At 51.3% G+C, this 27689-nt stretch overlaps 3 protein-coding genes across 3 annotated transcripts in view; 2 read left to right on the top strand and 1 right to left on the bottom strand.

Annotated features, from left to right (window-relative positions):
- LOC119103139 (limbic system-associated membrane protein) overlaps window positions 1-27689 on the top strand; it is a 96730-nt gene that overhangs the window by 43602 nt on the left and 25439 nt on the right. The gene's annotated exons all lie outside the window — the stretch shown is intronic.
- On the bottom strand, window positions 13061-23838 carry LOC119102523 (secretory carrier-associated membrane protein 1-like). Its single transcript, XM_037225905.1, is given in 9 exon segments — window positions 13061-13414; window positions 15647-15779; window positions 16777-16878; window positions 17132-17178; window positions 17180-17289; window positions 18062-18269; window positions 18973-18981; window positions 19440-19655; window positions 23466-23838. Coding segments are annotated over 9 exon segments (1035 nt in total). The 5' UTR covers window positions 23508-23838; the 3' UTR covers window positions 13061-13246.
- The window catches only part of eIF2gamma (eukaryotic translation initiation factor 2 subunit gamma), a gene marked incomplete at its 3' end in the record, with an annotated part of 9418 nt that continues 5864 nt past the window's right edge, over window positions 24136-27689 (top strand). Inside the window, 2 exon segments of the mRNA XM_037225903.1 lie at window positions 24136-24285; window positions 26815-26878. Of these exon segments, the coding sequence (XP_037081798.1) occupies window positions 24241-24285; window positions 26815-26878 (109 nt within the window).

Below are 27689 nucleotides of genomic sequence, written 5' to 3'. Positions count from 1 at the left end.
ATTGGCAGCTAATTATCTACACTGTATGTTCCCTGATGAGGCACATACATTGAAAAATTAAAGACAGGATCATGTCATTACTACACACTTAAACACAAAACTATAAAATCACCATAAATCTGAGAGTAACGATGCATATTCCGATGAGTTCAGATGGACTTACTGCGAGCGAGCATTGTGTGAAATACAAGCTGCCATAAATATGACGAATAGAAATTGGCGGTGCTTGTTTCCGGAAAATGGTGATGCGGACACCGTTTCTTTTACTTTTCAGACACATTTACCGAACATGCAGCTCACTGCGGCAGGCCTTAGTCAATATCTCACTGATGACCGGACTTGGTCAAAATGATGGCAAAAGACAGGCCGAATTCAAAAGGCACTAACGAATGTGAAGACTGGTGATGTGAACACTGTCACATTGTAATTGTTTACGGCTGGGTTACCAACATTTTGCACTGAATGCTACTCAAGTTCTGGGGGAGGACATCGGGGCTTTACGACGCATTCAGCTGCTCAGGCTATTATGGCGTCGCCTGCCTCTCAACCTGGCAGGAAGGGGCGGACACCGCGGGGAAGGGACCCCGAGGCGGAGAATCGTAACCAGAGGCGTACCTCTGGTTTCCCAGACGTGCAGTGGTTAACACACATGCGTTAACCACTACACTACGACACCCTGCTAATTGAGTTCGTAAAAGCCATCAGTTCATACGATGGTCCCAGTAAGGCGCCTTTTGTGATGTGAGATGAGAGCGGTGGACAAGGAGGTGACGATTATGGCCACTTGGGTGATATTAAACCCAGGCGAATGTACACAGCTGACATTGGAGCGTTTGCAAGCGGGTCATATAATTACACATGGCCGTACTTCAGGACACTTTTGGGAAACACGTCCAGAATCTTCACATGCGTGCGTGGAAGGCAAAAACGCAATGGGGTCTCAAAAGGCGAAACGAGGCCGGAAGAAATAACGGTTTCGAGTGGCTTAACGTGTCATTACTGCAGTTTGCTTCCAAGACAACGTCATCTGAAGCGCCTGCAAGGCCCGATTATGACAAAAAAGTGCCAAGATGTGCATAGATCTGCGTGGGACATTTGCCGGACGTGTCTTCAGCGCGACACGTTTTCCGTTTTCATCTTCGCAACTGTCGTAACTAAGATTACCCCCCAAAGAAGCTGCAATTTGTGTTTGCTGGTACTTCGTGTGCTCCCATGAATGAAAGCTGCAAATGAGGTCATTTGTAACGTAAGAAGGCATTATATCACTTCTTTATAACTGAGTTTGTGGCTCCCTTTCTGTCTGTTGTGTTCTGCCTGTCTCTGTTCCCCACTTCAGCCACCCTGTCTCTCAAAGCGGCGAGGTCTGACGACCAATCGATCGCTGAGACGTGAAACCGGCATCAATGCATCACAGCATGTGGCTGCCCAGATTGGGCCGACACTGCTAGGATTGCGGCACGAACTATTACTTAAAGGGAATGTTCCTCATTTGAAAGCATCGAAGCAAGCACCAGATATGATAAATAAGGTAGTCATAGGTATTGGTACACCTTTAAGTGGAAAAGACTGCTCTGGACGACACAGCTTCTCTGTCTATTTAACACGCTCCTCAACACGTCATTTACTGGTTCCGTCGCGGTGCCTTGAACGACATTGACTGAGAGCCAATTGAGGGCCGTTGCATCTGGAAATCGTGCTCAAGAATGCCCGATATAAACGATCCAACAATATTATTTTCTCAGCTTTTCTCGCCGCATGACTAATGACATGGCGGGATTTTAATGACGTTAAGGAGGCATCATGGATGCCTGCATGACCTTGAAGCATGCTCACCAAAATATTCCATCTTTCACATCTTCGGAGTCGTGAAGCCCAGAAAGTAGAGGGAATTACGTCTTATGAATGACAAACCTGTGAATTGCACCGATTGATCTTCAAGGTGACGTTTTTAGTCCAGACCTCCATACAAATATGGGCCACTTCCTTTTAGTTTATTAAGACAATAGGTTGCTTTTAGGGGTGCTGGCAGTCTAGTGGCTAAGCTGCCCGTTTGGGAAACCAGAGGTGTGGGGTTCGACTCCCCGCGGTGCCCGCCCTTTCTGCGATGTTGAGAGTCGGACAACGTCATATAGCCTCAGCTGCTGAATGCACAGAAATAAATTAAGCGCAGGTACTTCTCAAATATCCAATAGCACAATTGTACCACGTGAAAGTAATGCCCTACAAAGCAAGTGCAGTACAAACAGTAATGCCCAGTAGAAAACAATTGTAGAAAACGGTAAACAAGCGTAAATTACCGAAGTTTGAAAGATATTCAAGAAGGAATCATTTGTTTACTTGTTCTCTAACATTCAGTCATGGTAAGGTCAATTCTCAGCCATTGTTGGAGAGTGTGCACCACCAGCAAGTATGAAATATCGGTATGATAATCGGGGTCGACTTATCCCGAGTAAGATAATACCAATGCAGGCCATGAAAAGAAATCATTTCTTTCATTTCAATCATTTCTTAGACATGCAGTGCATGTCTAAAACCAGAATCTTTCATATCCACGGGGCTAAAAAAGCTACCCGTTTCCAGCATATGATCGGTATCTGCAAAAACAGACACTTCTGCGGGCAATTTGGTGAAAAATTGCGAGAAGGGAAGCAAATTACAGCAGACCATCTCAGTTAAATGAAACTCAAAGCTAAATATTGGTATGACTCGCTAACGCTTGCAGCACAACCTTGTGTGGAACACATGTCGAAACAACAACGTTTCGCTGTATGAGCAACTTGAGGCAGCACATGTTTCCAGACATAGTAACTTTAATCAGTGTAGTTTTTTGTCAGGCGACAGAAAAATACTACATCTATATCATACCAGTGCTGACGCCACAGATCAGTGGTGACACAGTGTTTTTCCAATGCCCCTCAGATCAGTGCTTTTCGCAACTTTTTTCAGCCAAGATTTACTTCACATCCTAAACAGCATAAGATACCAAATGACTGGGCTTTTTACTAGCCGTTAGAATCGTGAATGGTCTCAGCATTGTGCAACGAACGTGATCAATCTGCTACGTGGCGTTTTAAATTGTCGCGCTATTTGAGGCTTCGAATGCTCGCTACGGCTGAGATTTGGGGCTCGGCGCAAAGCTATAGACTGTCGCGGGCTGTCTTCGTGTTGTGAGAAGCTCACCGGCTTGAAGGACGTAGCTAACCGTCAGTTTCGTCACCAGGTGCTCCACAGCTCTTCTAAGGATCTAGCATGGTCTGCATTCCGTGTTTTATTGTCCTAACCTTGTAAACACAGCTAAACAAAAGTAAAAGTGGTGTTCAAAAGTATTTTGTGCATCTTCTGATATAAACATTGTATGACTTTCATGCTAGATTTCGTTGGTTGAGACCGCGTTTGGAAGTGCGAGGCCTGCGCCGGTGATAGACATTTTACTTCACACCTCAACTAAACTGTAGCTTACCAAGTTACCTGTTTTAGCTAATGGTGACCAGGAATTCAAACGGCACTGGACCTGTCTATCTCGGCCTTTTCGAGATCTTGTCCAGATAAACGAATAATCTTATTTTAGCGATGTGAGCAGTGTCTGATGTCATACATGACGCCATTTTAGCATTAATCGAGCCTAGTTTTAAACTGCTCAACTGAGGATGACGACACAATTGCCGGTGAAAGAGCTTTCCAGTCATTTACCACCCGAGAGTTGAATGAGTTGAGACGGACGGAGGTCTTGGGTTGAGGGTTTCTTGGGTTTCATCAGTGTTCTTTTGTCACTTCCAAGCCGTGTCTTGTCAAGAACTCGTCCACCGGCAAAGACATGCTTCCGTGAAACACAAGCAACACCGCGACCACTCTCTCCTTCGACGGCGATAGAACTGTGAAGGCAAAAGGAGTCGGAGCCTCTCAAGATACGGCCGGAGTCTTCCTTTTCGGACAAGACGCGTAGCTTGTCATTGGGCCCGCTCCACCTGCTCCTGATCCAGCTTGCCGAACGGGCTTCAGATGATGATGTCATACCCTGCAATGGTTGCGCCAAAACGGGCACGTCATGGTCCTGCACAGCATTAGTAGCGTGAAAACGTCAGTGCTACCTTTAACGCGCGCCCGAGTGGCCGGCTAGATACCCTTCGCTCGGGTGGGGGGAATCAATTTGCCCCCCTGAGATCTCGGGAACTAAGAAAGCTAGAGACACCAAATGTACAGGGTGTCTTTACCTGTACGTGAACTCACTTAGGTCAAAGTTTGAGCTTGCCGGGTCATGACCTTCAGGTCAAATAAGGTCAAACAATGTCAAATTACAGGCTGGTCTCTAAAGTGTCCCCAGAACCTAGGCAACTGTTCTCTGAAGGTCATAATCCCATTCGAGGTCAGACCCTTGTTTGATCTTTTGAAGGTCACGGTGACCAAAATCATACAAGACTGCCCTGAGTTTTGCATTTAAATAAGCGACAAAGATTACGCTAAGTAGTATGTTCCTAAAACAAAATGTCGACCCGGGTCATCTTAGGTCAATGACCTCTTCTGACCTCTAAGAAGTCAATGGAAGATGTATAATGGGATTCCTGCTGTCAATAAATTCGAAATGAGCACCACAAACTATCTCACACAGCAAGCCCTGGAGTAATAAATCAGGTTGGTTTTGACCTTGGTCTGACCTTCATACCTGACCTTGGGTGAACGTAACTTCCTCATTCAATACATTTGGTGCCTAAGAAATCATCTGAGAGATTTATGGCTTCGTCAAACACTCCGTCATTGTATCAGATTGACAGTTCCCTAGAAATTGTCTTCGCTGAAACCATGGCCTGACTTTGACCTGCCATAGGTCACCAAGGTTACAAGGTACACCTAAATTTGTATGTCAAGCAATCTGCTAATCAATAGCCTGCAGTTATGCAAAATTTGGCGCGGCTACGCCGTGCCGTTCAGAAACCATTCCAGAAAAAACTTCGGGGGGTCAGTTTGACCACCCTCGCCTGAGCGCGTGTTAAGATACCTTTTCCAGCATTGCACGACTTCCCGAAACAAAAACAAAATGCGTGCTTTACTGTCCTGACCGTGTTTTAAGCCTGTATAGGACAGGAGTTACGTCCAAACTAAAGCAGCACAGTGCCAGAGCCTTAAACCCGCAACTTCTCACTTTAAATGACCTATCTTTCGCCCAGGTGAGGTTAGGGAACACGACCTGAGCTGTGAAGCAGTTTTGGCTTTACTCGCTGCTAAAAAAAAAATGTTAAGTCCAGGCATGGGCAGTGCACTGCATAGATTACTAGCTCTAGGTGGTATGGACAGCAAACGAAAACAGGCTGAGCCCTGACTTGGCAGCCTGCCTTTGCGTACCAAGAGTCCAGTTAGCGCCGTGCCGGAACCCAGCTGGTGCCGTGCCAGAGCTCAGCTGGTGCCGCGCCAGACCCCAGCTGGTGCCGTACCAGAGCCCAACTGGTGCTGCGCCAGAGCCCAGCTGATGCCGTGCCAGAGGCTAGCTGGTGCCGGGCCAGAGCCCAACTTGCGCCCTTGTCAAGCCCATCATCACCCTGCTCTGCTGCACAAGTTTCCTGCCAGGCCATTCCTGGCAAGGACTTGTGCTCAGCTGGTATACAGCGTTCCAACCAGATGGGGCCAGGCAGGACCCAGCTGGAGCCCAGCGCATGCCCAGGCCAAGTCGATATCCTGATATTTGTCCAGCACGTGTCCGGCGGGGGCGCAGCTGGGCCACAGACAGGCAGCCCAGCTGTGCCTCGGCAGCGGCCCTTCAGGAGAATGCTGCAGGAGCAGCCATCTGGGACCGCGCGTGGCATCCTGTCACTGCCCACTCAGTCCGCCTGGGCCCGCGCATCTGGAGGGTCGCATCTGTCAGCCACTCAGCGCCGGGCCGGCGCGTGGGGACGCGCGTGCATCTGTCACTGCCCACTCAGTCCGCCTGGGGCCAGCCGGAGCAGCCAGTCTGGGACCGGTCGCCTGGAACGTCCTGGGTCGCTGCCCACAGCAGTCCGGCTGGCCGGGGCCGCGGCCGGAGCACGCAGTAAGATGATGGCTGGCCATCAATTTACCATGTTTTAACCAGATTCCCTCAAGGAGACGAACACAACGATCTTGGCGCGAAATGTTGCTGTTGAAGTGGCCAAATGGTTGATACGCTTCTGGGAGCTAGTACCACCTGGGAGCCACGCAAGACCTTTTATGCTGTTTATCCCATTACATCCAATTAAACACCCAACTAATGGTGATGTTAGACTTTTGAGAACTTGGTGACCAGACAATTTTTACCCATCAATACTATTGGGTTCATGTCAGGTTATAACTATTAGATTTCGTCTAGGCAAGGCTTTCTGTGCTGCATGTAATCCCTGTGATTTCATGAATGTTCTCTGCAGATTTATCTTGCTGTTTTTCTTTCCTTTTGATGTCCGGGTAATGACATTGAGCATACATGAGTGCAAACCCTAATTGCATGATGAACATGTCAAACATGATGTTTGGATATGGCCCTTCTACTAGCCCTCGCCACGATTCGCCGTTTTTTTCTGGCTGATACTTGGACTGATGGTGGGGAGGAATCAATATGCAGCCTGTCCCCACGGCGATTAAAACCAAGGAAAACAAAACCCCCCGAAAAGAAAATAGTGGAATGGTCCCAACCAGATCTCGCTTTTGGTTATAAGCATATGTTTTCTGATCAAAAATAGGTCAAGGATCAAATTTTCCTCAAAATCGAACATATATCAGCCTTACGTGCTTATATTTGCGAGGCCCTTTAGATGCCTATATTTACCCCGTACCATCATGAAATCAAAACAAGCGTGTTCCTTGTTTAAGTGAATTCTGCTTGCATTTGAAATGTTGATAATGCCTCAGTTAATATTTTTTCTGCAAGGACGATTCCAAGCACAGCACACACGCAGTCTGGAAAGTTTTTGAATAATTATGGCACCTAGGCTCGTACCTACGGTTTTCCTTCACCGTAGCAAAAAAGATCGCTGCCGAACGTAGCTCTTCAACCACACAACGCGACAATGCCGGTGGTTACTCCGAAACTGCTCAACTGAGACACCTCGAAGTGCCACAGGCGTCTTCAACGCTACAACACAAGGCTTCTGACAATTCCTCTGATCTATTTAATTAAAAACCTAGGATGAGCGTGGAAAACTGACCGCTCGACCTGTCGCTTTGTCGTGGAGTGCTCCATCTGCTAAGGACAAAAAACAAGTGCCGGAAGCGACTCGTACCCACCCCGCTGCGGTTAGGAAAATATATCCCCCTCCCCCAGTCCGTTGTTCGTGAGGTAGGACACAACGCGTGGCAACCGATCCCCCTGAAGTCGTCAAAGCTGATCACCCTCTCATGACCCTGCCCGCCAGTGCAGCCACAGCTGATCGTCCTCTCATGACCCTGCCCGCCAGTGCAGCCACAGCTGATCGTGCTCTCATGATCCTGCCCGCCAGTGCAGCCACAGCTGATCGTCCTCTCATGACCCTGCCCGCCAGTGCAGCCACAGCTGATCGCCCTCTCATGACCCTGACCGCCAGTGCAGCCACAGCTGATCGTCCTCTCATGACCCTGCCCGCCAGTGCAGCCACAGCTGATCGTCCTCTCATGACCCTGCCCGCCAGTGCAGCCACAGCTGGTCGTCCTCTCATGACCCTGCCCGCCAGTGCAGCCACAGCTGATCGTCCTCTCATGACCCTGACCGCCAGTGCAGCCACAGCTGAATGCAGCTTCAGCGCGCGACAGGGGCTGAAAACGTATTTCGCTTAATGCTGGCACAGAGGAGGATCGTCGTAGCAGCAGTGCGTCTCACACATTGTCTTCGCCTGGCTGGAATGGGTCCAGCTCATGCCGCAGTGGCTTTTGCCAGCCTACACGCATCACGCCAGAGAACGGTGGGCAGCGCTTAGGGCCCATCGCAAACGGTGTTGGTGCTGGCATGGAATGTGAACGCTGTGATCCTCAAGCAGCTTGTCATTTGGATGCTCTCATCGCCACCGTAATAAACAGAAGGATGTACTGTTATTTTTTCCATATGCGAACTAAGGCCTGTTGGAATCATGCGCAAAAGCCATTTGGGAGCTGTGGGTTAAATAAGCATGACATATCACTCTGGAGAGCTCCAGCCAACGCACAAAGACATTTATACACTGATGAATTACATGGCCAATTAGTCTAGATGATAATATCTGCTGTGCTGAGAGGAAGCTACGAAACTGCGACAATTTGTATTTTACCGACATTTGACAACGGCCGTCTTTCCACGCTGGGAGTGAAGGGGGGGGGGGGGGTGGGTGATAGCCGTTTGTATCATTCCCTTCCAGTTGGGAGTGAAAGGGAGCGATGGCCGTTTGTACCATTCCCTCCCAGATGGGAGTGAAGGGGAGCGATCGCCGTTTGTATCATTCCCTTCCAATCGGGAGTGAAGGGGAGCGATAGCCGTTTGTATCATTTCCTTCCAGTCAGCGTTCACAGGGCCAATGCTACATTTTCAGAGCGCTGTGGTTCTCAGTCCCTGCCCCGCTCCCCCGTTCAAGCGGCCTGATGACTTACGGTGGTGCAGCGCAAGGCACACGAGGAAGTTGCATGGCAATGATCATTCACGAGAATGCCAGTTATTCGCCGCATGACTTCTCGCTCCTATATTTTTGACCTCAATTAAAAGCTAAAGGCGATCTATTAGTTATAGCCTACGAGGATGTTGCAGTTTAGAAGATAGGAGATAGTGCGAGTTTAGAAGATAGTGTGAGTTAAAATAGTGCGGGTTTAGAAGATAGTGCGATATTTCAGAGGGACTGAATGCGAGGCAGGTGCTTTCTGTCAAACATGAAGTGATTTTCACCTCATCAGCTACAACAGGGGCGATAAGTGCAAAGTCGGTCATGATAAACTGCAGCTGCGATGTATGCTGCGACCGACTGGCCCGGCAGAATGGACAGCGTGTGGTGGTCCGAACCGTCAGACCGATCGAAGAATGTTTTAAGCTCTTATGATGTCATATGGAACCGAAGGACTCACATACAGGCTCACGATTTTATGACTCGGACTCGGACCCAGTCTCCTGGGACTCGGACTCGTATCATGTTTGGGACTCACACCCATCCCTGAGTGGCATGGTGCAGACCTGGCTCCGTCATGCTGGCACACAGTCCTATTCAGCTTGTGCATGAAACAAACCTCGGACACTGCACAATAACAGCCCACGCCTAATGAAGCAGACAATAAGCAGCGTGCAGCGACTGTCTCGCGGCTGCCAGACCTGCCGCGTGCATGTCTCGCCTCGTTACCGGCCTGCCAAATCCCAGCCACACATACGGCGCGAGACAGGTCGGTCCATGGCGCGCCATCGGCCAAGCCGCCGCCGCCGAGACGCGCCAAATGGAGATGGCACATGATACTGCACCACTGATGGACTCGCCCTCTGATGTGGCAATGCTATTGACTAAACAGCGCGCCAGGCGTGCGCCGAGGGGAGCTGCCGCCGCCGGACCCAGCCCGGACGTGTCCGAGCGGAGGAGGCCCCCGGTCGGTACCGGCGCCGGTCGGCGGCACAGCCCCGAGCTACTATGAGAGACCCCAGGAAAGTATGGCATTGAACGATCTCCGTACACGGACGGGGGCTTAAGGACGTGGTTAATGCGTCCCCGCGTCTCTCCGCGGAGATCACGCGAGAAGCACACATGACACAGGTCCAGGACTCCGAGTCAGAGTCAGAGTCCCAAGTCCAGCCCGTCACGCTGGCGTGACGACCTGGGTGTTCCCACGCTGACAATAATCGAGCTCCGATACGCTGGGGAATACTGATTGAACGACATCATAAAGCGGACATTGGTTGAGTTCTGTCATAGCTACGGAATAGTTTGTAAATACAGCCAATACCTGCTTAATAACGTCGTTAAACGGTATCTAGCAAACGGCAAAAATGCCCGGGTGGATTATTGTCAGCATAGCAACTCCTGTCTCATAACACTGAAAAAACCACCTGTAGCCAGTTTCTCAAAACAGAAATTCGTAGATTTTTGGCGTAAATCGCATATTTTTGGCGTACAATTGTAAAATCCAGGTTCTCAAAGCAAAAATGTACAACTTACAACTACAATCTACGACGCTGAAAAAATACACAGAAATGTACAACCTACGACACAAATATACGCAAACAATCTTGCGTTAGGTTCTCATAGCCATACACAAATTACGTCACAACGTACATTCTGATGCAGGAAGACCATATTTGGCAACATAATCAACGACACCCAAGCTTGCGTGTTTTTAACATTCTGTCAGTTCCATATACAGTACTCAAGAGGTCCTCACTTCCATTTACATTTCAAGAAGCTGTAAGTAAGTTAAAGTTAAAGCATTAGCTAAGTGAAAAATGGAAGAGCAACATCATCAACCCAGGGGAAGAAGTCAAAGGATCTATAGACCAAGGATAAATCTCAGGTGGCAAGTATCTGAGAGCTTTAGGTATGTTATGTGTCCTCTATGGTATTTGCAAGAAAGACTCAAATCATGTTAAATGACAATGGTTGTGAAACGATCTAATTCATTTGCATGTTAAGCATATGTTACAGAAACCTAAGTTTCTAATTCACCGGCATACTGAACATATGTCACAGAAACCTAAGTTATACACTGACACTTGCTACACATGCCTACTTGCATCCCATACTTGCAAGACATCTATTTTCCAGGATGAGATTCAGGATATCAGCCAACATGGCTGAAACTATTCCTGGTCACATAGGACCACAATTGGTACATCCTACTGAAGATCATCAGTGCTTGCATCTTGTACGTAGTACATAGCTGGGCCCGGGTCCGAGATAAAACCCCATCATGCTCACAGCCCGTGCATCTGGGTTTGAGCCATTAGATGCTGAGTCAAGGGTCGAAGTCCCTACATGAATGTTTAAATATTAAGTCCGAGTACACAACTTTCTCAGAGATCACAAACGGCACATAAGGTGCCATACCAGATGGTTAGTGGTAACAGGAACAAAGCAAACTTACAGTGAACTCGTCCTTATTCAACCTCGGTGCTGCGCCGGTGCGGCCAACGTCTGGCCGGGCGCTCAGATGGGGGTCAGCTTGACCCCCTTCCCGAAGATTTTTCGAAAAGGGTTTTTGAACGACGAGGCGCAGCCGCGCCGAAATCTGCAGAGCTGTGGAAATTTGAATAGCGGAGCGCTTCGTATCAACAATTTAGATTTACCTTAAAAGGTCACTGATCTGCGGCAAGTCAGTCATGTCTTGGATTCAGCGAAGTCAATTTGTAGGGAATATTTCAATCTGATGCAACAATTGAGCGTTAAACGAAGCAACACATTTCTGAGATACGTTCTTATGGCAACTTAGGCAACATCACATAGTACGGTATGGAATACCTGCCAGGACACTCTATGCCAAGCTATCCATTTTACATGTACTGTGTTGGGTATCATTTTATGGTATTACAATGTTTATCCTTTTGGATTGTATCGCTCAGGCGTGGTTAGGACTTCAATGGAAATCAAAGCTTAGTTGGTGTCCGTGGTTTTAATAATGGCTGAGTCCGAGTGCTGGTGCCTCGAGTCGGAGTCTGAGATCAGCCGTAAAATAACCTGATTAAGCCGACTCTCACCCGGCCTTCGATATGTCTGAGTCCGGGCGCGACACCGGCTCGACTCAGGCCTATGCCTAGTGGGTAGAATCGTGTTCAGATGTACCGCCTCCTGCTGTTTCGGTCTACCATGCATTTTTTCGTTAAAATGGCTGGGCCAAACTGTGGCTCCCTGGTAGTAACAATACAGCTCAGCGACAGACGTAGGAGATACGAGATTTGGCATGCGAAATCTGTTAGCCTTACCAAAAGAGGCCGAATACGTGGACGGTACTGTAAAGTGCGAGCACACTTTCTGCACCTTATTCCATGTTTTCAGAACACCTTGACGTGTTCCTGTTTTCGGGCCGCATAAGCATGCATTTCGTCGGCAAAGCTATGGCAAGAGCGCTGCAAGCAGTCACGTCGTAGCCGACACTCTTCACCAGGCGGCAATCCCAGGACTGGCTGGCCTGCGCGCAAACCCTCCAGCCGGGCGCTTTGTTTACACAAGCTGATCGCGTCACGTCGAGCATGCGTTGTCACCCCGCGAGCACCCGTCAGTACCCGCAATCCCGGATTAACGGACTGATTAGCTAGCATAAGCGCCCCTTCCCCTCCGCCAGACGCCTTTTACGCCTCTTCTTCGAACAGTTGAGCAACCATCTACCAGAGCAACAAAACACGAAACCACAGAAGGAAGGAATCGCGTTTATTAGACATAGGTAAGCCTTTTTACAGGTAGAGATGTCCCTTTCCAGAGCGGCCCGCCCGATCACAGCTGAGACTATTCATACAGATCACCATCGCAACTAAATGCACATCCAGAACGGAATAATAATACAATATATTAGATACCGTAGACATAAATATGCCCGCCAACACACGCAACACGCCAACGACCAAGCGCACACCTGACGCCCGCCCGGGGCTCCGACTTCGGACGCGAACAGTAAGCACACCGACGGCGTGACCCCAAATCAAGATCCCAAAATAAAAGCAAGTAACTGCATCTCGTGTGGCACGGGTATGTACAACGACGCCCTCTCCTAACCGAAAGCAAAGTCCTGCAATTTGCCTACGTCAAAGAAGCAGCCACACAGTATGTTCTGTTACATGCGTCTACGCTGTAAGTTGGATATACTGGTAGAGTCGAGAGAGACAGCAGCCACACGGGGGTCCGTGGAGCGCGCGCAGCCAGCTCGGATGCCGTCGGTGCGGCACACAGACAGTGCGAGGGGCGCCACTGGCCGCCACCCTGCCGGGCCGGGCACAACAGGCCGGTGAGGCCCGGCAGAGCGGGCTCCGACGGGCGGCCAGCTGCGGCGGCGTGCCGGCCCAGCCAGCGGCCAGGCCCGCCCATCACCTGGTGAATCAACACCGGGCGCGGCAGCCCTCGGATTTCGCGCGGCCGCGCGGGCCCGTGCCCGGAGCGGGAGGCGCCGCCAAGGATGCGCTCTGCCGCTGCGGGACGGCGTCTTCACGCATCTTGACGTCTTCGCCAACGGTACCCACTGGGACGCAGACCAAGCTCCATGATCTCGCGCCGAGGCGATCACGATCCGAGCGCCTCGCGCGCGCTCTCTCCTGTCTTCACATCAGCCGTTATCCGGCGGCCACGGCGCCGCCGGGCGAGTGCTGCCGTCTGGCGGCGCGATGGTGCTGCCACCTGCGCGGCGCCGCTTAGAAGCGGCGGTCGCCGGCGCCGCCCTGGGCCATCTGGCTACGCACGGCGTTGGAAGCGAAGTCGGCCGTGGCGCTCTGGACCGTCTCGTTGCGCATGACGCCAGTGGCGAACTCTTGCTGAGCCTTGCTGATGCTGGCGCCCGTGGTGCGGTAGATCTTGTGGACCTGGGTGCGGGGGGCGGCCGGGGTGACGGATTAGAGCAGGTTACCGACCGCAACTATATCCAGTCCACACCACAGTAATAGCTCATCCATATGACACTGACAACAGTTCATAAAATCACGTTATTACGGCAAATGCATATAACAGACAGCAAAACATCGAGAGATACGAATGAAATACGAGCTGGATGCTGCAGCCACACGCAAACAACTTCGAGTTTTCATACTTAGTTCAATGGCTTGGGGTGGGGTGAATGGGACACCAGGATGGGCCTTAGAAGCCGACTCCACTGCGTTCACCCAAGGGGAAAACAAATGCGAGACAAACCCTGACAGTGCACTCCAGAGACGCCCGACTACTGGAGCCAATGATCGGAGCTATCGCTGACGGCTACCAACTCAAACTGCAAAAGAAAGAAAGCAAACAATTCACTGCTCGCCAGCACAGGCCTCTTCGTTTGTGCTTCCGTCGAATGGCGGGCCTGGTAGCAGGCCCCGCTGGCGCCGGTCTCAGTGAACCAAATCAGCATGCGCACGCGTGGGCACGGCACTCTAACACGCACTCAGGTCTGTGTGCCCCGGACCGGACCTGCGCGCCCCACGCAGCATGCCAGCTGGTAGCAGTGTCCGAGTCCTGGCGGCTGATCCCCCGAGCCGCGCTCCAGCAGGGCGGCGGCCAGCCGGCCACGTGGGCCGACGTGCAGCGCAGACGCGCAGCGGACGCCGCACCAGGCAAGCTGCCGCGCCAACACGACGCCTGAATCGCGGCAACGGACGCCCGGAACATCCACCTGGACAGACACCCCCTGCAACCCAGAGCCTGAACCTCACCGTACATGCAACGTGCGTCAATCCGGACAAGACCGCGCCGCAGCCCGCCACCGAACACAGCCAAGCCGAACCCTTCGTACTTCACGCCAGCCGGACCAACACCACGCACAGCCAGAGCCCGACTGGGAAGTGGCGTTGTCGTCCGGGCCGCGCCGACTGGCGGCGGCCCGGCCAGCTGGCGCATGGCGCACCCAGCGCCGGGCGCCACTCACCCGGAGCCGGGCGCCACTCACCCGGCGCCGGGCGCCACTCACCCGGCGCCAGGCGCCACTCACCCGGCGCCAGGCGGTACTCACCCGGCGCCGGGCGGCACTCACCCGGAGCAGCAGGACGCAGCAGGCGGCCGCCACCACCGTGAACGCCACCGCGATGCAGGTGGTGAGCAGCGCCAGCACGGCCGACACCGAGTACGTGCTGAAGGCCACCGCCCAGCCGCTGGCGGCCACGGCACGCTCCGTTAGTCAGAGCGGCGGTGACAGCGCCAACAGCGCAGCGGTCGGGGCGGCTCGCAGAGAGGCCCCTGGAGCCGGACGGCAGGGACTGACAACGTCCCGCCCCGCCCAGATTCACTTCAGATTGGCCGGCCCGTGCTGTGAGACGACCTCGACTGAACCACACCTGAGCCGGAGCGGAGCCGCGGTCCGACGCAGCCAAAGCAACGCTGCTGAAGCGCTCGCGGTCGTTGTCCAGCCGCCACCAGGAGGGCAGCAGCAGCCGCAGGGCTCCGCCGGCCGCGGCCGACCGGTGCTGACCCCGCTCGTCGGACACGGACGCCGAGCCGGCCGCCTGCGCGGGCCGTCTCGCCCAGAGCCCGGCTGGGCGCCCGTCGCCACCCCGACGCGTCCCAGGGCCGCGTGTCGGTGCCAGCATCGACAGTGGACGGCTACGTCTCATACCGGCGGGCTGGCACAGGGCGGGCCGGGAAGACGGCGGAGCCTGGACGTTGCAGGACGAGGCCTGACACGTACCGTGGCGCCGGCCAGGGCCAGCGCGCGGACAGACGCCGTCCCAGGCGATTCACACGCGGCCGGCTCTGGTCGACGGAGCGCATGCTATTCGAGGTGACTCTCCCCGTGACATGTACGACTACTGGAGCGTGGAGCCTTGAAGACGAACTGGTCGAGGAAACCTGAAACCATCGATATGGCGACTCCGGCTTCTACGAGTCCTCGTCCGCTACTGGATACCGATGGTACACCCAATCCAGACAGAAGGCCACACCCGGCCAACCTCGAGTTCTGAACGGAACCGCCGATCCCGACGCTGTCACGCGTGGCTGGCGTCTGCTGGCGACCATCTGAACACAGCCGCTGGGCGGCGGGCGCGCCTCGACCCGCGGCCACGGCTAGGGACTCGGTGGCAGGGCGGAGCAGGGGGTAACGGGGTCCGAGGGGCACCGCTGACCTTCACGATCAGGATGAAGTCGCACAGGGCGACGAGCCCGAACCCGATGCCGATGAGGAGGGCCAAAATGCCGACCACGTAGTTGCCGGCCGTCTGTCCGGCGCCGATGGCAGCCAGGCCGTTGATGATGCCGCTGCCAGAGCACGGGTCAGTCAGCAGGACCACCTCCCCGGTCACAGGTCAGTCAGCAGGGCCATCTCCCCAGTCACAGGTGGGTCACAGGACCACCTCCCCAGTCACAGGTCAGTCAGCAGAACCATCTCCCCGGTCACAGGTGGGTCAGAGGACCATCTCCCCAGTCACAGGTCAGTCAGCAGAACCTCCCTCTTTGGTCACAGGTCAGTCAGCAGAACCTCCCTCCTTGGTCACAGGTCAGTCAGCAGGACCTCCCCTCGTCAGTCACAGGTCAGTCAGCAGGACATCCCTCCTTGGTCACAGGTCAGTCAGCAGGACATCGCCGGTCACAGGTCAGTCAGCAGCACCTCTCCTCCTTGGTCACAGGTCAGTCAGCAGGACCGCCCGTGGGGTCGGACGGTCTCGGTCAGCGGCACCGGACCTCTGACGCGGACCATGAAAGCAAGGTCAGATTCAGAGCCGAGGCAGTAATGGCACCGCACGCGCACGTAACGCTTTGTTCTGGCAATGCCACGAAACAACACCAGATGACATATCATGTGGTAACCTGTTACCGAGGACGCGCAGTCCTAACCGACACGAACTGAGCTATCGGAGTTACGGCAACCATAGCACGCACACTATCCAGGCCGCATCCGAATCTCACGTCTTCAGGCTATTGCGAACACGCTGCATACGCATCACCTCCCGCTCACAACGTCCCGCCGGAATGCTTACCCCGCTGACGCCAGTCACGTGACGGGACGTGACGGCGGCTAGTACGACTGGCTGGGGGTCACACTGGGGACAGTCTCCGCACAGATGAGCCCGACTCACCGACAAGCTGGGGACTCGAGTGAGCACCACTCCGACCGGCATTGGCACGTTAACCTTTCACCATGAAACACTGCAGTGACGGGATCTCCCCGGACGCCTCCAGATTGCGCCGGTGTTTGGTGACACGGCAGCAGAGGGGATCGCGCGCGCGTCAGGGCTAGGCCGAGAGCGACACTCACCAGGCACCCAGGTTGTTGATGCCGATCGCGTGCACGCTGCTGACCATCAGTTGAAAGAAGAAGACGAAGAAGAACACCATGAAGTTGAAAGAGCTGTCACTCCTGTAACGGGAGCATGGCCGTCGTGAGTGTTGTGTTATAGCAGACAGATGCGAGAAGTTCATGGTTCGCTATAGCTCCACTTATTTCAAGCGGCATCTGTGCGGTGATGACGTAATCTGGGTTTCCACCGCCACCGCTGTCTGTCCGTAAACCATTATCAGCGTGAGGCCAGCGATAGCGTGCCGTTCTCGGGAGGTGGCCGGGCCACTGATACCGTACCCAGCCCGCCGGCGGCACGCGTCGCGCCACTCGCCTGAACGCCTTGTAGATGGGTCGGAACCAGCACACGTAGGAGGCGGGGAGTGAAGAGCACGAAGTAGAGCAGCGCGAGGCCGAACATGGAGAACTCGCTGAACTGGATCATCATGGCCAGGCCTCCGATCACGTTGATCAGCAGCACCAGACTGTGGACTGTATCAGACATCTCGTCACCGCCGGCAGAGGCAGAGCTTGGCGACAGCGCTGGGAATTCGCTGATCAGCAGCACCAGACTGTGGACTGTATCAGACATCTCGTCACCGCCGGCAGAGGCCGAGCTTCGCGACAGCGCTGGGAATTCGGGGGCATCCCATAGGTGCTCTTTAATACGTTTTGGTACACCACATTAGTGATTCAATAAAAATGGTGTAATTGCTTGAAACGTGCTGGGAAAAGGACCTTGCTGAGCGAACACCTCAATTAGACTATTGCAGAACAACTGTGCAAAATTGTGAAACAACCCCATAGCATCTGCTTTGCGGTTGGCATATGCATATGCAGGGACGTCTAGTCCAGGCATTCACTCTGCCTAATCGACACACATGCGACCAACCGATGTAACACTGCTCTCCGGTGGTTTAACATGGCCACAAAACCACAGCCACCTTACTCCAATGAGACACAAAACTGTTTCAAACTCGCGACTGCACACACGCTATGGCAGAGATAGTATCCGCCACTGCGTAGCTCAGGCATGCGGCGCTATTCGCGCATGATAGCGAGTCATCAAAAGCACGCTTACGGCGCCAAGCAAACACACCAATCAGCTAAGCATCTGGCCACCGCCACCACATCAGCAACCGATGCTGGCTTGAAATGCTCAGGTTCAAATGTTCCAAGTTCCTCGTTATTCGATCCATATGGCAATATATTACTCGGCACGCGCGGTCCTCCAACGTGTGCCAACCGCGCGCTGCATACGTACGTCCCCAGAGGTAGTACAAGTGGCGCGTGATCTTCTGAAACTCCAGCGGAATGTCGACGTTGATGTCCTGGTAGAAGCAGGGCCCGACGGGCACGAAGGCGGGCAGCGGCGGCCAGTTGTTCTGGCGGGCGTTCAGCTGTCCCGTGCGCAGCGCCTCCTCGCGGCGCCGCAGCTCGGCGTCCTTGCGCTCCAGCTCCTCCTGCTGACGCTGGCGGACACGGCACGGTCGGCGAGGTCACGCCTCTGGCGCGGCGGCGGCGAGCGCGCCCGGCGGCGACGGTGTGCGTGCCCGCCCGGCGGCGACAGCGCAGGTGGCATGCGAAGAGAGGTGATAGGCGGGAGGCGAGACGAACAAGACATAATCTGGAGCTAAAAGTCAAGTTTCCGTTGTGTGGTATATACACCGTCTGGACCGGTCTCGCACGAAAGTCTTTCACAAGGACCGGTCTCGCGTGAACGCTGAACAAACCACTTAGTTGACTGCAAATGAGATTCGATGGATTGGGAAGACGAATCACGAGGTGCCGTGCCCATGGCCACTTCAGCCGTAAAATATCTTCCCAATGACCCCATTACAGCATCCACGGACACTCACAGAGTCTTTAATAGAAACCACACCGGGCTCAAGCAGCCATGTACGCCGTGCCTGCTGCAGTAATATACCGTCGTGCATTCGGAAGGCCCTCTGGGACTCACAGACCATCTACGTTTCCACTTCTTGGTACTACTCAGGAAAAGTGCAGGACAAAACTGTAGCACTAAATTGGGACACGGCTGCATTTACGGCGCGTACGCAAAACAACACCGACATCAAGGAATAGGTCAGGGGACGCCGCTGAAAGAAAACAGGCAAAGAAAGCTCATCTAAGACATAAGCGACAGGACAGAACAAAGAGGTGCTCAGTACATACCCGTAGTGCCTGAAACCAGACAGAAATAGCCCATTAACCCTCAGCTGAGAAACAGGATGTGTACTTCAACATACACCAGTCTCTCAAACATCACGGAAACGCTCGAGCGTCACGATCCAAGACCAACACCATGGCGACAGAACAGCCCGCCGCTGCTGCGTAAGCCGTACCACGTGAGCGGTTCCCGCCGTCGCAGCCCGGCTATCTCACTCCGTGCTCCGAGTGGCGGCTCGGCCGTCCGGCGGCACCACCCCGGCCCCGGCCAGACAACGGCGGCCCCCGCTAGGGTGGCCGTCGGGTGGCCCCACCCCGGCCCCGGCCAGGCGGCGGGGGCCCCCGCTAGAGCGGCCGTCGGGCGGTGCCACCCCGGCCCCGGCCAGGCGGCGGGGCCCCCCGCTGGGGCGGCCGTCGAGCGGTGCCACCCCGGCCCCACCAGTGCTGGAGCGGCAGGTCGAGCGGTGCCTTACCTGTAGCTGCTCAGTGTTGACCTGCTGCTGGGCTGAGGCCGTGTAGGCCGGCGGTTGGCTGTCAAGCGTGGGCGACATGACGGCCGGGGCGGCGCCGGCCGTCGTCGTCGTCGCCGCCGCCGGCGCGGCCGGTCGCGCCTGCTGCTGCTGGTCGAACGGGTTGTACTCCTCCAGGCCGCCGGCGCCGCTCTGCGTGGCCGTCTTCACGGCCGGGTCCTGCGGGGCGCGCCGACCGTCATGCTCGCCGTGCTACACGTCCGACCTCGCCGGCTACCGCCACAGCTCGCTGACGCCGACAAATTGCCATTCCAGATGGAACTAAATTGACGGAATCCAATGTCAACATCGTGATATGCTCAGTGGGACCGCAGCGGAGAAAACGTACACTCCGAAGCAACCAAAGTAAACATTCCCGTTGAGCGTTGTGGCAATCAACTTTTTATTTGTTGGCCAGTTGTCAGCTACCACTGTCCATAGTTCCATCAAAGCAGAGCACAACAGCAGCACAGCAGGGTTTCATCCCACTTAACATATACCAATCGAGTTTCATCCCATATAACATATACCAATTGAGAGTTTGTACTCACTTAAGCTATACCAATTGGGAGTTCCATCCCACTTAATTTATACCAATTGAGAGTTCCATCCCATATAGCATATACCAACTGAGAGTTCCATCCCACTTAAGCTATACCAATTGGGAGTTCCATCCCACTTAGCATATACCAATTGAGAGTTCCATCCCACTTAGTATATACCGATTGAGAGTTCCATCCCATATAGCACACCAATTGGGAGTTCCATCCCACTTAACATATACCAATTGGGAGTTCCATCCCATATAACATATACCCATTGCTGTGCAGCCCTTGCACTGCTACTCAGAATTCTAAGTCTTTTATGTTCCATTGAACAAAAAACGCTGGTGGGCACACCTTTTGCTTGATTCCATCCAAGGTGCTCAGGTGGGATTCAAGTAGTGCTTTATCAAAAGCACTAGTAGAAAGGCATGTGGCTGTCATCGATGGTTATTTCTAGGCAGTCATTGAATCTGATGTGACAATAGGGCGTTAGACCAAGCCATACATTTCTGAGATAGTTTTTTTAAGATATACACCCACTGAAGTCAGAATTATGCTCAATTCCAATGACCTAGAGCCAAGTATGAAGGTCAGACCAAGATCAAAACTAACCTGCTTTTTCATTGAAGAGCATGGCTTTAAGGCATAGTTTCTGGTCCTCCCCTCAAATTTATCTATAATGGAGGCCACAACAGACATGTTTCATGCACTTTTTAAATGTCAGATTAGGCCACTGACCTAAAATCATCCAAGCCAACAAGTAGTTTTTAGGAAGATACTGTCTTGCATAATCCCTGATACTTTTATGTCTCACATAATCCATGATACTTTTAGCAATGACAAAATTGCAACAACACCATAATTCTTTGGTCACTCTGACCTTAAGGTCAAATGACATAACTAAGCTTAAATAAACACCAATAGCCTTTGGATTAGAATGGGTATCTAGGCTCAAGGCAGTTGCATGCACTGGTCTGGGAGCACTTTCCATACCAATCTGGAGACTTTGTTTGACCTTATTTGACCCCAATCTAGGAATATCAAATTCGTTCTTGGTGATTTCACATACAGGTATGCCTACCCTGTGAATTCGGCATCTCTGGCTATTTTAGATTCCCAGATCTCAGGGCAATGGTCAAATTGCCCCTCCCGGCCCAACAGAGTAAATGCTATTAAAAGAGACAAAATAATGCTAAAAGGGAGAGTATGTATTTAAGAAATACTACAACCTTGCCTTTTCCATTTTAAGCTATGTTTTTTACTTTGTGCTATAGCATCATCTTCAGCAGTTTGATTGTAAGCATTTCTGTAACCCTGCATGCTTGCACCATTCAAAAATGAATGGACACTATACAGCAGACTTACACAACCTCTGAAATAGAGAATAGCTACACAGCAGGCATCCCAAGATGCACCTCAAAAATTCACCATTGCCAAAAGGCATCCAGTGATGTTCACTTGTCATCCTACTGACAGCATTATCATCAGCTTCATGTCTCCACAGCTCTGCTGATATGTTTGCACAGTCCACTTACTAGCAAACATTTCCCCACTTTGGTGGTCCACCAGAGCCTTTCCAAGTTATGTCAGGACTGCAATGTGTGCAGAGCATTGAATTCAGGTTCTGTCCATTTGTGGGAGCAAATATAGCCTAAAGCCTGTGGGGGACCTAGCATACAGCCATATCAGTGGCCCAAGCCACCACTTGGGGGCCATGTGAGTTCCTGTGCACCTGACAGAAAACATATCTCCCCAAACAGTGTCTGAATTGTTAACATAGGAACAAAGCACACCATACAGCTTCACAAAATAGCATTCACTTGATATTTCACCATCTGCTTCAGTTGACAGAAAGCTTGATAGGTACAGTCATAGGCTGTGTGACAATGACTGCTCAAAGATTTTAGGTCCATTCTGAGTCAACTGGTGTCAGCTGTCAGAAAAACTAAGGTGTACAATTGTACATGACATTGCAAAAAGTTAATAAGAAAAATGACTGATCACTTCATTGACCACAGACCACAATGAAACACACCAGATAAATGCTACAAGTGAGCCAGGAGCCCTAAAAAAGATTCCACATTCCCATTAACATGGAACCCTATGTGGTTTCAGATCCACCCATGGGAACCTTACACATTTGCTAACACAATGTCTTGAGAAACAGAAATGGAGGCCCATAATGTTCATGTTGGGCTTGAGTCAAAGTACAAAGTATATTGTTATTACTTTGATTCAAGGGCTCCATTAAAGCTCTGCTGTTACTGCTGGCTGACAAAGGGTAAAAACCATGTCAAACCTGGCCAGCATAATATTTGCATTAAATTTTCAGACCTCAGTACACCCTGTTGGTTGGACAGCATGCAGGCTCTGTCTTCAAGTCAAGAAAGCACACCCACCATGAATATCAATCAAGCCAGCATCATGCAGTAGAATATAAAACCACATGTTCAGCTGTCCATACTAGCTGCCATGCAAATCACAAAGCATTGCCCAATCATTACAGAGGAAGCAGGAAGCACTAAGAAAGCATTGGGATATGGCTGCTGATGCATGGTGAAGTACAGCTGGTATGTGCTGTTTGTGGGGGCTGGGTTTTCCAACAGCATTCCTGCAGTCCCTGAAGGGTGTTTTAGAGAGCATGTATGCAATCTGACTGTCAGTTCACCGGCCCTCAGGATGACCGCAGGGTAAAGATAAACCCACTGCAAAGTTTCCTTCATTTTGGATGGCACCTAAGCCTGGGGCATAGCCACAAGATGTTTTCTGAAGTGTGGATAGGCACCAGTCTGCAAAACAATCCATCCACCTTGCTGAATGCTTATGTGACAGTGTGATGAACATTGAACACACATGAGCCAAAAGCAGGCAAGTCCTAGATGTACCAAATATGAAGCCATTTTTCCTTGGAATAACCAGGAATACTTCAATATTGTGTCACCTTAGCAACATCATAAATCCTTTAAAAAATGTTTTATATGCTCTAAAATTGGATGCAAACATCCACCACACAGTGTTGTAGTGCACACAGAGTACATACATACAGTGTTGCATGTTTTGCTGGGGTCAACACAGGTACAGAGGTGCAGAGAATTTGTATGAAAGGCACCACTTTACAGCTGACTTCAAGATTATGCAATACAACAAACTACATGCACCACAGTCGCAACAATACCCTGAGGACAACCAATCATCAGAAACCTATCAGCTGCAAGGCACAGATAAGCATACACGCACGCACGCACGCACGCACGCACGCACGCACGCACGCACGCACGCACGCACGCACGCACGCACGCACGCACGCACGCACGCACACACACACACACACACACACACACACACACACACACACACACACACACACACACACACACACACACACTCACACATGACACTGAAATGGAGAACTTTGAACAAAATTGTATTTAATGAATGCACTTACCGCAAATGGGTCTGCAAATGGGTTGTCATCAAATCCAGACATCTTGACAGAAATGCTGGGGTAGGTTTAGCGTGTTTTGTGTGATAATGAGACAATAAATAGATTCAGCGACACAGATGCACTGCAGTATGTGACGCCTACGCTAAATCAACTTAGTCCGCTACGCTCGGTCCGAGCTGTACACAGGCTGTTATGGGAGTGATCTTGCTACGCCAAAATTCTTCTATTCGCCTGGTTTCGGCCCAGTGGTTTCACACAAGGATATTTCCACCTTATACACAACCTAATGGATTGCTTTTTACAAAACCACGCCAAATATTGCAGGCGCGGCGTCCCCCACACCAGCCGTGCGAAGAGAACGAATGTGCCCTCCACAATTCATCATCTTACTGCGCCAGTATTGCCGAAATTCAAGGGACTCCTAAAAGATCTCCACATCTTGGCCACACGATGCTCACATATGACATCACTACCACATGTCATCTAATATGAGTCGATCCATGAATTCATCTCTGGAAATGGAAGCAGCCTCATTATTTTCTTAATTCAATTTTTCGAAAAATTATGACACAATATATGAATAGTCTACAATCAGCACAATGGCTAGAGCCTATATTCAAGGGTGTAACGCTCTCATGATGAAGCGTGTAGGAACGGCGCAGTGGGGACGATTGGCTGCGCATGCGGTGTCGTCTGGCGAGAGCGGAAGTGGTTGATTTTGTCTTAGGAGTTAAAAGGGTCGGTTCCTGCAGTAACTTATTGTGCGTTGCCAAAAATGTCCGGACAACCTCATTTAGCTAAGCAGAGTTTAGTGGATTTGGTAAGTCGGATTATTTGGACCCATGCTGCCAACATTGCGCTTCCGTCGTATTCCCCTGTTGGTAAAAGATGATGTAATTTTACCATATGGGTTATATTCGTTTGAAAGCATGGTTTCTTTTGTTTCTTTATCATCTCTTTTGTATTGCTGGTCCAATTTATGCTTGGAAAGCTTTTTTGGCATATTACCTATTTCAGAACCCGGAAGATTATCACAGATGTTTTAGTTTGTCATATCCATTTTCTTATGTGCAGCATGAGCAAGTCTGTTTGGTCAGTAATTATATGACTGAGGCATAGGTGCATGTCATGGAAACATGAATATTATTTCAGTAAGGATTGAATTTGATACTTTATTTTGTAATGGAACTGCTGGTGTAGTTCTACTGTACAACACCCAACATTGATGCCAGCCTTTCACCAGTCTGCAAAAAAAAAAATCCCTTCACTGTTCTGAACACTTATGTGATGTTACAGCACTGAGCCTGGAGCATGTTTTTACTGTAGTTGGGCCAAGTCATATGACTTACATTCTCAACTTGGTTTTGCTTGAAATTATATTGTGAGATGTTTTTTTGCTACAGTTACTTTATGAGCATCATAGTTACTTAGAGCATTTCATGTTCAGCGTAACATGTTGTTTTTGCGGCCTGGGCCCTTCATCAGTAGGTTTACAGGGTCATGTACAGGATTTGCAAGATGAAGGATAAAACCCAAAGTTTTGCTGCAATGCCCATGTAATTCAATGTAAGCACATGCTCTTGAATGGTGCGTAACAGCTTCATATGTTTACTATGTTCCGGTTTTCAGACATGATTAACTCATATTTTATGGTCAGAATGTACTTGTGTCCATGCGATGAGATGACAAAACATGTTAAGACCATGTGCTCCTAAATGCCTGCTTGGCTATGCCTCCATTAAATTGTGTGCAATATGTGAAGTATGGCACATTGACAACATGCATTGATGCAGAGCATATACTAGTGATAGGATACTCCAGGCACAGAGTGTGGACATCACCCCCAGAAGGAGTTGCAACTTTAAAAACTGGTGCTGTCAAGCCACTGGAAGTCTACATGGGTTGTGGGGGGGGGGGGCTGATAGCTTTTCAGAAAGTTGAGGGGTCAGAGCTCCAGATCCCTCTGATTTGTGTGCTCTCTGGTCCCTAGCACTTTACCAACACCAGCTAATAATCAGATGCCTTGGGTACTTTACTCCTCATAGTGACCATTCACTGCCCCTATGAGGGATCATCTCTGGCCAACCTGCACCCAAACATCAGTTAGCTCATGCAGATGACACACTGCTTAGCACATTGGCAATGACTTTATCATGTGATGCTGGCTCAATGTGGAAAAACTGGACACTAGCTGTGGGTGGACAAACTACAGCCATGTTGGGTCTTCTCTAAATGACAGAGCTGTGACTAGTAACACTGCAGTCTGGATTGCCCATGCACGTCTGTCGTTCGCGGTTCGTGCTGAACTGCAACCAGGAGCTGGAACATTGTGATGGCTAATGTATCTTAGGTATTGTTCTTGTGGGTTCATCAGGACGTTGTGTATTGGGTAGGTACTGGCCCAGGTAACCTGTAATTGGTAAATTAGTCGGGAAAGAATGGTGGGTGGTTGCATGGGTTCCATTCTTACATGCAAACAATGCAAGACATTATTTCCCGATTCCAAACAAGTCCGGCCGATGAACATTGCCAGTGTATGCGCTGCTCCAGCACTGTCACAGCCGGTATAGTACCAGCACTGATATCGGGTAAGGGTAGTACCAAAATATTACACCCGTTTGTGTCGTACCATGTTAAGAGATGAGCACCAGGTGCACATGCTCTCATCCCCCATACATTTTATATTCAGTAATTTGTACGGGATTAATATCGACAATTACAAAATCGAGGGAGCCACACAAAAATGAATGCAACTAAATTTTGATGTATTAGGTGCATATGGCGGGCAAAAATGGATGTGTCGGGGAAATTTCGAGTTGTGTGCCTCCCCTCCCACAACACTCTTCCATTCTGTAAGTCCAAGAAGATGTTAATCGTTGTGCCCCACCAGGCTGGACCCAGTCTTATTTTTTAGTCATTTCAAATGAAGGGAGGTGTAACACTTGAGCCGGGCAGCATTTTCCAGCAGCAGTGCATTGAGATTCTGGACATAGTTTGTGGATGGCACTTGTATGATCTCATGGTCGCGATAATTTCCAAAAGAAAGTGACTATGACCTTGCCAAACGTCGATGTGGCCGGCACCGTTTCCACCAACACAGAATACCACTAGTGTGCTTGTCGTCCCTGTAGCGGCGACAAGTGCGCGGCGAGGTCGATGATTAGCGGTAAAACGTATTCATAGAAGATGACGCGGTAAAGTCTGTTAAATTACCAGTATCACTGTATTCGCGCGTTTGCTGCGACAGGTAATGTGGTTTGAAGGTTGAGGAAGATTAGAATGAGTGTTGGTGGAAATAGGTGTAGATATAAGGTATGAGACCATTCTAACGCCAATTGTAATGCTTCAGGACATCGGAAAGCTGCACCCACTGTCACCTGAGGTTATTAGCAGGCAGGCGACCATCAATGTAGGTAAGTTCAGCATTTATAGAATATAGACACTGACTTGGTAAACGGACATCATCAGTTTACAAGTGTGGCAATGTTAAGGTCTCACACACAAGCATGTTTGTGCTTCATGACATACTGACTTGTAACATGACCCGTTCCTGTATGCAGTCATTTTCTTTGTTGGTAGCTGCGCGAGCAAAGCACTGGTTGCAGTAATCGGGGTCGCCAATTTCTATATCACTACGGTGGCTTGCTTCAGCTGTTAAATAATTTTCCTCCTGTTTCGCACCTGCCCTGACCATCACCGTTTTGCCTTCGTGGTACGCCAGTGAATGCTCGCCTAAGGGACTAACGCTGGTGCATTGCAAGAGTGCTGGTTTGGTGTGATTAAACCCTGCCCGAATTAAAGTATGACTTTTTTGGTACCTTTCATTCATAAAACCGACATCAAATGGTGAGTGAGCGAGTGAGGTATCACCAGTTACAACATCCAACGAGCTAGCGGCGCTTCTGGTGTTGACCGTCACCTCGCCGCTGACCTGGGCCCTCGCCGTTGACCTGGGCCCCGCTGCTGACCGTCACCCCACTGCTGACCTGGGCCTCGCCGCTGATCTGGGCCCCACTGCTGACCTGGGCCCCGCCGCTGACCGTCGCCTCGCCACTGACCTGGGCCCCGCCGCTGACCTGGGCCCTCGCCGTTGACCTGGGCCCCGCTGCTGACCGTCACCCCGCCGCTGACCTGGGCCCTCGCCGCTGACCTGGGCCCCGCTGCTGACCGCCACCCTGCCGCGGACCTGGGCCCCACCGCTGACCGTCGCCTCGCCGCTGACCT

The sequence above is a fragment of the Pollicipes pollicipes genome, unplaced genomic scaffold (genome assembly GCF_011947565.3).
Source record: "Pollicipes pollicipes isolate AB1234 unplaced genomic scaffold, Ppol_2.1 Scaffold_5724;HRSCAF=6776_pilon_pilon_pilon, whole genome shotgun sequence".
NCBI lineage: Eukaryota > Metazoa > Arthropoda > Thecostraca > Pollicipedomorpha > Pollicipedidae > Pollicipes > Pollicipes pollicipes.
This window is presented reverse-complemented; position numbering and strand designations above follow the sequence as displayed.